The sequence below is a fragment of the Polypterus senegalus genome, chromosome 4 (assembly GCF_016835505.1).
Source record: "Polypterus senegalus isolate Bchr_013 chromosome 4, ASM1683550v1, whole genome shotgun sequence".
Taxonomy (NCBI): Eukaryota; Metazoa; Chordata; class Cladistia; order Polypteriformes; family Polypteridae; genus Polypterus; species Polypterus senegalus.
This window is the reverse complement of record NC_053157.1, coordinates 88,054,038-88,069,786: the sequence shown is the minus strand read 5'-3', so window position 1 is coordinate 88,069,786 and position 15,749 is coordinate 88,054,038. Positions and strand designations below refer to the sequence as shown.

Genomic DNA, 15,749 nt, shown 5'->3' with positions numbered 1-15,749 from the left:
AGCTGGTTTGCCCTCAAAAATGTAGACCTGAATATTATGGTGGTGTACCTTGGGAAACATCGACCACAACACTGTGATGATGTTACATGTTGTATGATGTATAAGGGCTTATTTTTCTGCTTCCTTTTCTTTGGCTGCAACACCAAGACACATTTATAGCAACTAATGTTAAATTGAGCTCAAATCAGTTAATTTTATAAAGAAATCAATCAAAAGGTATTGGTAAAAAAAAGTGAAAAAAGCAACACAATGACAATACCAATATGGTTTCCTCAGTATCTGTTCTGTAATCAAACATCAAACCTGCTCTTCAATAGGATCTGTTAATTTTATAGCATCTTCATTTTTATTTTTGTTTTCTTTGAATTCATGACTACATTTCTGGCATAAAAACACTAACATTAAAGGTCCAGGAATGAATGGATTACTTGATAGAAAAATTAAGAAATGATCTTATATTTTAATAAGGTAAAGAAGACAGACATTTCTAGGTTTCAAGATAAGGTAGTTCTACCCACTGCCCATGGCACCAGAAAGTGGCAATGAGTTGTGTGTGTCTTAGCACATGCAAGTACGAATTTCACTATACTCTGTACATGTGACAACAAGAAATCTATAATGATTGTAGTAGTAATCTTGTAATAGTTTCACAACATAAAGGTAAAGCTTCTCATAGTTTTCATCGTGACACATTACAAACAGGAACTTCACTGTACTCTGTACAGGTGACAGTACTGACCCTATACACCTACAGACACTATAATGCACCCTTCCTGGATCACTGTGTCTAAAATTTTTATTACTGAAAGGCACTGGCCCAAAACATAGTGCTTACCTTTGATGCCTTTCATGCCCTGGGGTTCATTTTCCAAGAAGTAGGCAGTTTTATCTGTATATTATAATAGATTATTCAGTGCAAACTATGATTAATGTCATGCTTGTCACTGCGTCTTCATTGCACTCCCCTGTTTACTTTACCTACTACTTCTGCTATTCTCAAGGGTACATTGTTACAAACATATTAAACTAGTTCAAGTGGGGTTGTTTATTTTGTAAAATACACAAAGCCTTACATTTCCAAGGACAAATAAAATTACTAGTGAAGGGGAAGCTTTAGATAAAGGGCCGCCAACACTGCAAAAATGCACCTAGCAGTATAGGACATATCCCATCAGACTCACAATTTACATGAAAGCTGAAGGTTGACTGTTTCAGTGTAACATTCTCCAGTCAGAGTGGCTCAAGAGGCTTCTCATTTTGCTTTTTTAATAATTATGCCAATCATTGTGATCGACTGGTACTTTCTTAACATTTATCCTCTTTCGTCCTCTATTTTAAGTGCATTGTACAGTAAATGTGAACATCAATTTAGGATATGTTATACACACATACATTTAAATTAAATTGGTCACACTAAATCTACAACACATCCTTGCTTCCTTTTCCCCGATTTAGAAACAATACTCATTTAGGAAATGTAGTCTCCTCATATTCATTATAACATTGTCAGAAAATTATTATGCTACTCAGAACAGCTGTCCTAAAAAACAAACTCGATGATAAAATACTGCGTATAATGCAGATTAACAAGAATGACATGCTGACCTTGCATGCAGGCTGAAAAGCTTACATTTAGCTAAAAAGTTTTCTAATTTCCATATAAAGTGTGCTTTCCTCCCAGTCTATTAAAAAAATCCAATTTAACAGAAGAAACATTCATTTTCTAAATGTTTAATTCTTCTTTAGGAAATAACTCCTTTGTGCATCAGTGTGAACTGGCTGTAATTCTTACAGGTATTTAAACTACATTTGGTACTTTCAAAAGCATCACAACTTAAATTTAAAAATAATTATGTCTTAAGAATCACAACTTAAATTTAAAAATAATTATGTCTTAATACAAAAAGAAACCCAATCTCTTCAGAATGCTGAGTACCCTTCAGACCTTGCTGCTCAGCTGGCAACAAGACATACAAGCAACCATCTTATCGTCAATAGTGCACCTATTTTAGCCTCAGTTCTCTCCATCTCTAGTGAGCTATTATCTATGATGAATGGTTTTACTGCTCAAAATTATATCTCTTTCATTTTTTGAGTTTTTTAATTTATTTTGGGTTGCTTATAAAATATAACATTATTCTGCTGACACCATTTTGTGTTCTGCTTGTTGGACTGTTGCCACCATTTAGTGGATGTCTCATCAGGGTGCTGCCGTATTGCTGCCTCTTCACTGTACTGCCATGTTTACTTTACTTACTACTTCTGCTGTTCTCAGTGGTACATTAATACCAACATACTAAACCAGTACAAGTGAGGTTGTACTATCTCTATGGCTGTTGCCTAAAACCAACGTCACATTACACATCGTTCAGTTGTGAAGTATGTCAGATTTGCCTATCGCAGTTGCTGATCTCGTTGCTGTACCATGTCACATTACACAACTAAAAATCGCAGACCATGTCACATTTACCAATTGAGTGCCCATCTTTCAACATCTTTCATGTTTACCGCTTTTTGTGACAGCCAATAGCGTCCTGCCTGACAGAGGTGGTGCTGCAAGAAGTGTTAACCAGTTGCAGTGAGCTCAGTAGTAATCTATGTCCTTTAGTTCTTTTTTCCATGTTGTTATGGAATGTAAAATACAAGACATCCAACCGACGAGCTTCTCTTCTAATTTGTGAGGTTCAAAACATTAGTTCTCAACTCTCACATGCAAAGAACCAACCTCTCCTAACAAAGAGGAAACAAACCTGCTTGATTTTATCCTAGCCAGTCTCAGATTACCTAATCTCAGTGATTAAGTATGTTACATTAGACGATCGACTTCATGGAAGCACAACCACCAACTGCCTCCAACTGGCTAAGATTATATAAATGGAGGTTAACACTGAAAATCCCTGGAAATGTTGTACATGTAAGCCAAGTGGTTACGTAGCGTGTTGTGTTCACACTGGCCGTTTATCAATATCCAAGCATTCAGATCACCTAAAACTACCGAGTCACAAATCAAACCCTTCACTGTGGCCACAAGTACAAATACTATTTAATTTTGGAATGGTATCCACTATACAGAAAAGCTTTATTCTACAAGGGCAAACTCAAATTGATTACATAATTCAAATGATTGTGATTCATGAGAATGGTTCAAAGAAACGTGCTATGTTGCTAAAAAAATATTATTTTATCCATTGGAAATTTAAAAAAATGAATAGAGGGTGCCTAACAACTCTCATTTGTCCAAGAAAAATCAAAACTGAACACAGACTGTTGTCGGCATTGACAGACTAGTTACATGGAGCCTAAAATTCCAGTAATGCCAAGTGTGTTTGAAAATGTGAAAAGCCTTCTGAATGTTTTGTTATTCGATGAAAGGCAGTTTACATGTTTTATTGTGTTGCTTTTTCTTTTGCCATACTCAACATTTGGTTTTCCTTTTTGTCATTTGCTACTGTGCATTGACAGCAATACAATGCTTTATTGTCTCCTTTTTTAATTAAATCTTAGATTGCTATGTAATCCACAAAGCAAACACTTTTTGCTTAGAATCACTTACCCATGCTTCTGCTGTGCTGCATGACAACAGTGTTCGGGCTGAGGGAAGGTGGCGGAGGGAAAGATGTAGATGGGGAGAATGGTCTTTGTAAATGACTCAGGGGGCTGCCGGCATTCCCTGTGCTCCCATTCACTGGCATCTGGCCCTGTGAAAGATAGAGGAGTGCACCATTAAAAAGGCAGAGCGGCAAACTGACAAAGAAGAACACAAATTTATCAGGGATGTAGGAAGGCAAGGGACATGAAAGTTGTCAGCTTTATGCTGTAGTGACAAAAAAAGACATTAAGTATGAATGAAATCAGAGGTACTTACTTATATTTATTCACTATATTTGGGTTATCAGTTTGATGAAGCATATAAGTCATGCCAAATAAACTCATTAATAACAGCTAAGGACAAACATTTGTTAAAACGTGTAGACAGTGTTTAATACATTGAACTGAGTTAAAAAGGTATGAATTGATATCTCAGAAAAGGACTGACAGATTTAGAAGAAGATACATAAAGGAGGTGCCTTAAAATAAAATACAGTTAATAGTGAATTAGTATTACAAAGAATTGCTGTCCAGGTATGAATCATACAACAATCTCTTTTCTACTTTCAATTTTCATAATCAAGCACAGGGTCCGTTCCAAATACTGCAACTTCATATTCTTAGATAAGCGATTATGTTTTATGTTCATTTAAAAAAGGAAATGCTTGACTCTTTACACACCATAAAAAGGATTCTATGACCTCTCATTGGGGAAGGAATAACTCCAAGCTAATCTCGAAGACTAAATCAGGGGTCATCATATACATTTGATCTGGGGCCAAATTCTTGTAGACCAAATACTGTTTGGGCCCCAACACACACACTCTTATTCACTCCTCGACACTCTCAATAAATCACCTGCCCACTTGCAACAAGTCCACGCAAGATGAGGAATGCTGGGATCCCAGCATAGCGTTCACAAAAAATGACAGGATCATCATGGACTGCCTTATTTGTCTTACCATGTGCATTCACTGAATGCATTCACTGATGTTTTGTGTAAAGCAACTGAAAAATAACTACTGCTTAAAATAAATATTAAAAAATATAATTTTAAATATAATGGTAGTTCCACATGAATTAGTAAATACCCAGAATATTTAGGATATTTTCATGCACACAAATTCTTTAAAACTGCTTTTGTAACAACATCTTTTTCAATTTAGGTTTGTCAGTAAATCACATTGTCAGATTTGTGAAATGTAGTATTGTGCAATTTATGTCTAGATATAATATAAGTAACACTTACTAAAGAGTAATATTTAATGGAGAGGTCAGTTAAAACATTGACTGCCAACTACAAGAATTTCCTGTTCCATGTGCCAACTCAAACCAATTAGTTTTTTTTTAGAGAATACTAGGGGGCTTTGCCCCCTGTTTGCTTCGCTCGCTCGCTCGCTCGCTCGTCCACCCACCCATCCCCTCCCAGAGGTTTCTGGTGGTTTGGCGGAGATTGTTCTGAATGTACGCTGAGGAAATGCAGTCTGTTTATCTGCTGTCTTTTTACTGCTGCCGCTGAGCTGCGTGTTCTGCTTGTTGCACTGTGCGTCGATAATTTAAAAACCTGTACAGCAGCTGACCTTTTATCTCACTGCCTTGTCTTACAGGACGTCAAATTGTCTTCCGAGAAGGTCACATATCATCTCCTTCCAAGCCTTCCAAGATTTTTTTTTTTATAACAGAGAGATACATTTTTATTGTGAGTTTTGCTCAATAACAAAATGCATTTAATCACTATATTAAAATTACACAGTGATTTTACAATAGTGTAGGGAATAAATCTACCTGTCACTGTGGCAGTAAATTTGTTAATTCAAATATCAAATGTTGAAAATCTCTCCCTTGTGATAAGATCTTGTTATTCTTTAAACCTGAACCAGCCATTGAGCTTGAATAACTAAAACTGCAGCAACTAACGTATATATTTGCAGATAAGTTGGGACTTGATTTTACCATATAATTTCTGGTATTTTATAATGTTGGTCATATAAGTAGAATGCGGAAAACTTACGCTATTGGTCCAAGAGATTATGATGTGCTAATGCCCACCTGAGAGAGTAACCACGGAGCACACTGCCTTTTTTTTCTATGTGACTGCGGCAGTCTACGATGCTACGATGGAGCATCCGATCAGAAGAAAATATGAAGCTGGTTTTAAATTTAACATCATTGAAGTAGTGAAAGAAATTGGTAAGTATGCTGCTGCAACAAAATTCGATGCATCTGAGAAACTGATGCGGGATTGGAGGAGGCAAGAAGATATAAAAAAAATTAATTTAAGTGTCTCATTTTTGAATGGGAATATAGGTCAGGGTCTAATTTTATGATCATGCTTTCATGTAGTCAAAACATTCTTAGGAGTTTTTTTACTTTTTACTGGTTTTACTAACCAAGTCAACTCTCTTCCATCAATCATGGTTATAGTGGTAGCATAATAGTGCCATTAATCGTCATCTAAGTTGACAACATCAACAAAGCAGTCTTTTTATTAATTTTTTGCCTGAGCCAAAATTTCTTTGACATCTCTATTTAGATACACTTAGCTTTGTCATCTGCATGTGAATGGAGTAAACTTACCATACATATTTACAGATGACTGTTAACTTTCAGCACTCTTTATTACCCTGTGTAATGCTGTTCTTATTTTCTGTTGTAGAAAGTCAACATAGCTTTTAAATATATTTGTCAATAAAAGATCAGAACACTGCAGACTGCACACATTCTATGCTTGTATTATATTTGGCAAGGGCACCAAGACTCAGTGGTTAACCTCATTGCCAGAGATCTGAGCTGGATTCCAGTTTGAACTGCTTGTGGATGTTCAGTGTTCACATTATGCCCATGTTAGCACACATTTTACTGTTTTCCAGATGTTACAGTTTTCTCCTACATTCCTAAGCCATGCATTTTAGGTTAGTCATTTTAGGTAAATTTGCCCAGTATCCCTGAGTGTGGTTGTTTGAGTAAGAATGTGAATATGCCTGTGTGTGAATACCTACTGTAGGTTGGTCAGGTGCTTGGGGTGATGTTCTTTTTAATGGAAAAGATTAGGGAATAGACAGATCAAAGGATATAGACAAAAACAAAGATTTACAAACTGGTAGGGATATTCAGTGCCTTCCATAATGTATGGGACAAAGACATATTTTCCTTGATTTACCCCTCTGCTCTGCAGTTTAAATTGCACATCAAATAATTCAGATGTGATTAAAGTGCACATTGCGGACTTTAATTGAAGGGTAGGTATTTGCATACATTTTGGTCACACCATGTAGAAATTACATTTTTATACATGGTCCCCCCATTTCAAGGCACCATAATCTCTGAGACAATTGGTGTCAAGATGAGTACTCATGTGTTTTTTGTTGCTTCATTAGTGCAGACATAAGATCCCTAGGCTTTCTTCTACACACAGACTACCTTTGGAGTCTATAGTTGCCATTGTTCAAAATGAGGACAAGAACTGTGCTAATGAAAGTCAAATAAGCTATTATCAGTCTGAGAAACAAGAATAAAGCCATTCTAGACATCAGTAAAACTTTAGAATTGCCTCAGTCAAGTGTCTGGAGTTTCAGTAAGAAGAAGAACGCACTGATGAGCTTAGTAATTGCAAAGGGATGGGTAGGCCTAGGAAGACCTTCACTGCTAATGACAGAAGAATCCTCACTTACGGTAAAGAAAAAGCCTCAAATGTCCATCCAACAGATCAGAAACAGTCTTCATGAGGCAGATGTGTATGTGTCGGACACTACTATCTGCAGAAGATATCATGAACTGAAATACAGAGGCCAACCACTAGTTAGCCAGCCACAAAAACAGAATGGCCAGAATAAAGTTTGTGAAAAAGTACTTAAAAGAGCCTGCAGAATTCTGGAAAATTTTCTTGTGGACAGAAGACAGAAAGATGAATTTGTATGAGATTGATGGTAAGAGCAAAGTGTGGAGATGAAAAGGAACTGCCCAAGATCCAAAGCATACCACCTCATCTGTTAAATCCCATTGCACCTCTCCATCAGTGTCTTTTGTCCTGTAAATGTGGCGATAAAGACAAGCAGCCTGCTATTCCATCCCCCCCACCCCGCAGAATGTGCACAAAGTTCTCCTAGCTCATGCCTTGATTATCTGGGAGTGAAGTGCTGGAGTTTTAGAGTGGAAATAATAGATCATTATTTGGAACAAATGCATTTCATGTGTGTTCCGTTTCTACAATAATCTGTGTAAACACATTGTTAAAACAGAAATGTTTTTCATATTTTATTAGTAAATAACAAAATGTTGGCATAAACTATATAATGTGTGAAGCCTTAAGTCCAAAGATCAAATAAACACTTTCAGAAAAGGTTCAAGGACAAGACAACAGCTTCCGTGGCGTAGCGGTAAGATTTGCTGTCTTGTAATCAATAGTACCCGGTTCGATCCCGACTGACTCCAATATTTGCCGTTTTCAGTAGTAAGCCGTTAATATTATACAATAAACACATACATTTGGTTTGTGTCTGTAACAGACGGTGTACATTTATAGTACTTGTAAAAGTTACCTTTTTTTTTTTATTTTTATTCTCTCAGTCACGATCGCGATACATATTACCGCCCTAGGGATCTGACGCTGTTAGTTTTTATTTGAAACTAGGAATAACTGTAGGTGTGAGTGGTGTACTATTCTTTCCTCTGCATGTCCTACAGTACGAAAGAAACACCACCATACAGCAAAGTGTGGGGACTGGCAAGATCGGGGAAAAAAAAAAATAAACACACGGTCACTGACTACAACCGCAAGATGTTATGCGAATGAATATGAATGATATGAATAATGTTGCACCCATGCCACAATGTTTTCCGAAATGTACTACACAGGTCATAAAATGAATAATTTAAAATATCATATATACCTATGTCTCTGTTTTTTGTTTGTCAGTGCGACTTTGACATCATAGACCATAAGGTGCATACAAATTCAGCGTGAGCAGGAATACTCAATAAAACTGAATAAAAAAAATCAAGTGATGGTGAGATATGAAGAAGGCAGATTCACCAGTGTTTGTGTGTCAGCTTTTATCCCTCCAGATCAGAGAATGTCCAGTTCCATTGCCTCAAAACACCACTCACATCTACGGTTATTCCCAGTTTCAAATAAAAACTAACAGTGTCAGATCCCTAGGGCGGTAGTATGTATCGTGATCGTGACTGAGAGAATAAAAGTGAAAAAATAAAAGGTAACTTTTACAAGTCCTATAAATGTACACCGTCTGTTACAGACGCAAACTAAATGTATGTGTTTATTGTATAATATTAACAATAAGAGCAGCTAACTACTGAAAATGGCAAATATTGGAGTCGGTTGGGATTGAAACGGGTACTCTTGATTACAAGAAAGCAAATCTTACCGCTACGCCATGGAAGCTGTTTTCTTATCCTTGAACCTTTTGTGAAAGTGTTTATTTGATCTTTGGACTTCAGGCTTCACACATCATATAGTTTATACCAACATTTTGTTGTTTACTGCTAAGATATGAAAAATGTTTTTGTTTTAACAATGTGTTTACACAGATTATTGTAGAAACGGAACACACATGAAATGCATTTGTTCCAAATAACGACCTATTATTTCCACTCTAAAACTCCAGCACTTCACTCCCAGATAATCAAGGCTCAAGCTTGGAGAAATTTGTGCATGTTCTGCGGCGGTGGGGGGATGGAATAGCAGGCTGCTTGCCGCTTGTCTTTATCGGCACATTTACAGAACAAAAGACGCTGATGGAGAGGTGCGATGGGATTTGAGGTGGGCCGGATCTACAAGTTTTTTCGTAGGCTCCAGTAATTTTAGTGTTAAACATGGTGGTGGTGGTGGTGTTATGGCTTGTGCATGTCACAGGTGCTGGCACACTTAATTTTACTGATGATGGAACTGCTGACAGCAGTGGCACAATGAATTCTAAGGTGTATAGAAACATCTTATCTGCTCCAGTATATGCCTCCAAACTCATTGAATGGTTCTACATCCTACAACAAGATAATGACCACAAACATACTGCTAAGGAGTTTTTCAAAAATGGAAAATTTGTGAATGGTGAAGCCAGTGACTGATTTAAATCCAATTGAACATGTCTTCCATATACTGAAGAGAAAACCTAAGGGGACAAGCCCCCAAAACAAGCAGGAGCTGAATATGGCTGTATTAGAGGCCTAGCAGAGCATCACCAGAGAAGATACTAAGCGCCTGTTGATATCTATGAATCACAGACTTCAAGCCGTCATATGCAACAAGGTACTAAATATGACTGTTGTAATATACCTACCATTGTTATGTCCCAATCATTAGGGTACCCTGAACTTGGGTGACCATGTGGAAAATGTGTAATTTCTACATGGTGTGACCGAAATGTATGCAAATACCCTTCAATTAATGTCTGCAATGTGCACTTCAATCACATTTGAATTCTTCGATATGTCATTTAAAAACTGTGGAGCAGAGGAGTAAATCAAGGAAAAATGTGTCTTTGTCCCATACTTTATGAAGGGCATTGAAAGTTCTAAGGAGAGCAAACCATATCAAATGTTAAAGCCAGAACACAAACTTGAGTTGTAAAAAGAAGCAAAGTTTCTGACGCTAATATGTTTATAATACCCCATTTACAAACATCAAGTATTTTGTTTTAAATTCTTATGCAAGGCTGATCCAGTGTCTGGATAACAAGTAGCTGTGCATTTTATTCAGGCAGAGCATGACAGCAAGGTGTGTCACATGGTCTCCTTATCATGCGACCAGCAATGACCACAGCAACTATGAACAACATGGCAGAAGCCATGGAAAGATAGTCACAAAATGGTATTGTGTTGCCAGGGTAATGATAATTTAAATAAACCTGTGAAACTACATCCAAAAATCCCTAGAATGGAACAAATTGAAGCAGGAAGTTACTGTAATATAGGGATTGGGTGGGAGTTTAATGTACTGTATTGGATTTCCAGCAAAAAAAAAAAAAAAGGCTTTTAAGTACAAGCTTTTAACTTCCTATTATCTCACATTTATTGACACAAAAATAACAGATTTTAAAATGGTTCACTTAATGCTTGGATAATTCACTAAGCTTTACAACCATAAAAATGAGTAAGGAAAGCTTGACTTTAAAACTGGACTAAACAAACACAAAAACAGAAATAAAATGACTAAAAAGACAGCTATTGACATCTGTGGCACATTGCAAATAAAGGATTATTTGTAAAATGACTAACTAAGCACCATATTTTACTTAAAGATAGACATAAACATAAATAAAATCAGTCAAGCCAGAAGTAGACCTTGATAACATCCACTCTTGGAGGAGCCCCAATAATGAAACCCCCATCTCACCAGCCCTTTCATTCCACCCTAACACTCTTTATCTCTCTCACAGGTCAAATAAAATTTCCAATTTTGCAAAACTTTCCTTCTACATTGGCCTTTTTTCTAACACTCTGTTGATCTCCTTCTGATGACCACCTAACCTACTCAAACGTCCCTCACTTCAGGAACCATTCTATCCCTTGCAAAAATGTCACCAACAATCCCCTTGTACCTGTTCCCTCTGTTAAATTCAATATTAAACAGAAGGCTTCCTGCCAGTCTAAAAATCTTATTTACTGCATTTCTTATAAGTGTCCAGTCATCTGCAGAGGTGAAGCAGAGAGACGCCTAGCAGACCATTTCAGGGAGCATGTTAGAGTCGTTAAGATCATAGACTGTACAAAGTCTTTTGTAGATCATAGCCACACTGATTTCTCTATTTGTATTCTTTCAGTGGGCTTTAAAGACACTTATTGAATGAAAGTCAGAAGAAGCTAACCTCATTCTCAGATTAGGATCAAATACTTCTCCAGGTCTTAATGACTGAGTTAACTTCTTAATCTCTTTTCTCATCTCCTCTCACGTCTTCTCCTTTCATCTGTCCTGGCTTTGTTCCCTCCTTTCCCTCCTATACATGTTACCTGCGTTTTTGTTTTCAGTTGCACACCTCGTGAAGGCCATACAGCCGAAAAGTTTTGTTTCTAGGCTTCTTTCCTTTTCAGCATGGAAATAACCTTGAACCTTGAATTTGTATCAGTAATTATTGGATGCTGTCAAAAATGACAAGAATAAACATATCTGTCTTTTCATAACATTGCGTTCAGACTGACAGCCTATTCCAGTGAAACTTCATGTACTTTAAAAACTAAAGATGGCATTATTTTGTGAAGCAGCTTCAGAAATTACCTACTTGCATGATGATACTTTTGCTGGGTTAACCTGCCTAGTCTAAAAGTGAATTCCTCAGAGATAAATTATTTAAGACCGTCTGTTCTGCAGGAAATCTTTAAGCAATACTTGGGCCTTTTCTCCATTTATCAGACTAAGGATGAGGTCACTTGAGATTGTTAATTATTACACAAATGTATTGCTGAGCTGAAGTGTTAAAAAGAGGGCATCATACTATTGCCACTGCTCTTATTGCAGAAAAATGTGCTCTCTTGGCAATATTTCTAGCTGCCTTGACAGTCACTCCTCACATTAGAAACTAACCTTTGTCTTGCTTCACATGTTAATAAACTACAGGTTCCAAGTGGGACAACCATTAATTAATTTCCTAAATCTAAATTTAAGGGGGTCAAGTGAAGCCAAAAGGAATGTGATGAAAAGGTAGGAACAAATCTTGTATTTGGAAGCCAGTCTATGGGTCGAGTGCCACATATACCTGATAACCAGTCTTTGGATTGTTGGAGGAATCTATAAAACCCTAGAGGGGACCTACATAAATATGGAAGGAATATGCAGTCTTCATATAGAAGGATGTTCTGGTGGGTATTGGATTCAGGTTCAAAAGCAGTGAGGTGGAAATGTTACTGTTTGTGAATAGTATAAGGTACAAGAGCACTCTGGGCTGTGGCACGAACTGATTTATCCTTCTTACTATATTTGTACTTTTTAATATACTTTTTAAAACTGTTTCGACATCATTTGATGACACCATAGTTATGAAACGCCCATTCACAATTCCTACATATTGCTGGGTGCTCACATTTCTGTTCATCGGTATCATTAGTTAATCAGAGATCAAACTTCAAATTGTTTTTTCAACAATTCCCATGTAGTCACATTAGGAGAATTTTTTAGTTATTTTACCCTAACACAAAATACACAAATGGCTAAACATTCTTGTATTAAAAGGAGCTTTTAACCTTAGGAGTTACTGGCAGAGTAACAAGTTTGTGGCTCTTGTAGATTTGCCAAGACGTCTTTATACAGTAGTGCACACTGTGATGGACATGGGTGAATACAGATGTAGGTTGTGCAAAATATTTTGGAGTGAACTGATTTCATCTTGGTGGCTTTCCATTCGTTTGTGCTATTTTTGAACCCAGTCAGTAGTGAGACAAAAAATACATGGCTATTTCAGGGGGTACTTTTTGGAATTGTATCTGTTGGTTTGGAGAAAAAAAAGAATAATTATTTAATCACATCCCATTTTATGTACATTTAAAGGTATACTGTAGGTGCCACAACTTGTGGACAAAGTTAAAAGATTTAATGTTACTTTTTGTGCGAGTACCATGTGATTTGGGCTAATTTTAAGTTTGACAATTGGAGAATACAAACTCCACTCACTGAGCTCTGAGTAGCATTGTACTGCACATCACTGTCCTGAGTCAACTACTTTGTCTCATTTGAATAATGTTTTAAAAATGAAGAAAAAAGATAACAATAAAGACCTGAAGTAAAGTAAAAGGCCAGGAAAATTATGAAATCAATAAGTAAAAAAACAAGAGTATTTCCTAGGAGTGAAAATTACTCTAATGTCAACATTTTGGATGCCATTGAAAATTTCACTTTATTAATGTTACCCTATCAAAAATAGGTAGTCCGTTCACGCATAAATTAAAATAAATTTTTGGTCCTACCAAAATCGTAAAGCCAATGAAAGCCTAATTGCTCCTAAACATACTGTTCCAGTGCTGTGATTTTCTACATGCAGCAAATTAACTTGTTATTAACACACATCTGCTAGCGCTCTGCTGCTTAGCATTTATTGTTGGTAACTTTGATGTAACAGTAAATTTTACTGACATTTTCATTACAGCATGAATTCAGCACACCGCATCTTTTATAACAGCATTTTATTATTTCGTCACACGTAAATCAAGCTTTCCGATTTCCAGCTGTTCCATACAGACAAGATTGAAATTAAAAAGCTTAGTGATTGGGAAAAAAAGATGCAGTTTCAAATGTAGCTTGCTTAAGTTTATTTATTTAATAGAAATTGCACGGGTAAGACTTTTTTTTAAACCACTTTACACTCTAATGTCCAGGCTCGGGCTTGCAAAGAACAAAAACAGACTGTATACAGTATACATTTCACATACTGACTGTCAAGACAGCTTTGTGGTGGGTGGTTAACATATAACAAGGCAATGAGACTTAAGGATCATCACACTAAATTCCACCACTACCTTCTTTGTGTCAAGATGTCACTGTGAGTATTATAATCCACTTAGCCAACTTTGGCAGCCTCACTAAAGGAGGCCATTATTTCTGAGAATGAAGTAAATATGTAAATGTTTCATCATGTAGGGCACTAAACAGAATATTGTTTTTTTTTTGCTAGGGTGTGAGTGAATGTAAAGGTGTACATGTGTATCATCTTTGGCGAATTCTGTCTCCTCCACAAGTTGTTCCTTTCTTACCCTCATTATTATCAAGATACTGTAAGTTTCAGCTCCTTGCAGCCATACATTTGGTAATGAAAATTAATAGGTACATGACTGGGGCAATAAAGTATAATAAACAAAAGAAATACAGTATCCTAGGATGAGATGGAATTAAACCAAAATTACTGATGAATAATTAAATAAATTCTTTTAAACACAGCTACTTACAATAAGATGAAATATAACTGAAATAACTGATTATAAAAGTGCATATGTAACTTCATAGTACAAGAGAGAAGATGGCATGGTGGCTAGCGCTGTTGCTTCACAGACCCTGCATTTGAACACCATCCTTCCAGTTGTCATCTATGCAGAGCTGCACTCTCCCCATGTCTATAAATGTTTTATTCTGGTTGCTTCATTTTCTACCTATAAACCTGTGTGTTAGTTTAGCTGGCTATTATTAAATGTCACTTCATGAGTATTTCTCATGATGCAATTATGTCAAGCGAAGGGTTGGTTTCCAGCTTGTGTCAAGTACTGCCACAATAGGCTCTGAATTAAATTAAAAGGCTTTTTATGTAATGGCAGGTTAGGTCCTGTTTTTTTTTTTTAAAAGTAGACCATGGTACACCCAGACCAAACAGTACTTACATGGACAAACTATGAGATGAAGGCACAATAGTTTATTTGCTTTTTCTATTTCTAAATTTCTTGTTTATTGTTCAGTTTGGAATTAGGTTGCTCTCATTTCACTCCTTTTATGAAAGTTATAGTCTGCAAGACAGACAAAAAAAAATTTGGAACATGCATGCCTTCATTTTATCCATGTCTAATGGTCCTTGATACTCCTCTTGCACCAGTGGGTGTGTAACTTCCAATGACTAACATCAGACAGACTCAGCCCCCAATCTACTCCAACTGCTGGCCTGTTCGTGTTCTTTCATCTAAGAAGTCTTGGAGGCAAAAACAAACTAATTTAAATAACAATTTACATCACTCCACAAGCAAGGTCCATTTTCAAGCTGGAAATCATGGTTGAAGATGTCAGAAAGGGCGGCACAGTGGCACAGTGGTAGCGCTGCTGCCTCGAAGTTAGGAGACCTGGGTTCGCTTCCCGGGTCCTCCCTGCATGGAGTTTACATGTTCTCCCCGTGTCTGCGTGGGTTTCCTCCCACAGTCCAAAGACATGCAGGTTAGGTGGATTGGAGATTCTAAATTGGCCCTAGTGTGGGTGTGTTTGTGTGTGCTTGCGGTGGGTTGGCACCCTGCCCAGGATTGGTTCCTGCCTTGTGCCCTGTGTTGGCTCGGATTGGCTCCAGCAGACCCCCATGACCCTGTGTTCGGATTAAGCGGGTTGGAAAATGGATGGTTGGATGATGTCAGAAACGTACATTATTGTGCTGTTATCATTTTATTTACTTTATTATTATTTGAATTGTTTAATCTTTAAATTGTTTTTATCATTTCCACCATTTTATCAGATGTCATTCTATGAGAAA

The 15,749-nt window shown here is 36.9% G+C and overlaps 1 protein-coding gene across 18 annotated transcripts in view; it reads right to left on the bottom strand.

The window, feature by feature from the left end:
• Nucleotides 1-15,749, bottom strand: part of LOC120527501 (sorbin and SH3 domain-containing protein 2-like) — a 416,285-nt gene that overhangs the window by 156,632 nt on the left and 243,904 nt on the right. For all 18 annotated transcript variants that reach the window (XM_039750968.1, XM_039750969.1, XM_039750973.1 and 15 more), the window contains one exon: nt 3,554-3,698. In XM_039750968.1, the coding sequence (XP_039606902.1) occupies nt 3,554-3,698 (145 nt within the window). The remainder of the gene's footprint in view (nt 1-3,553; nt 3,699-15,749) is intronic.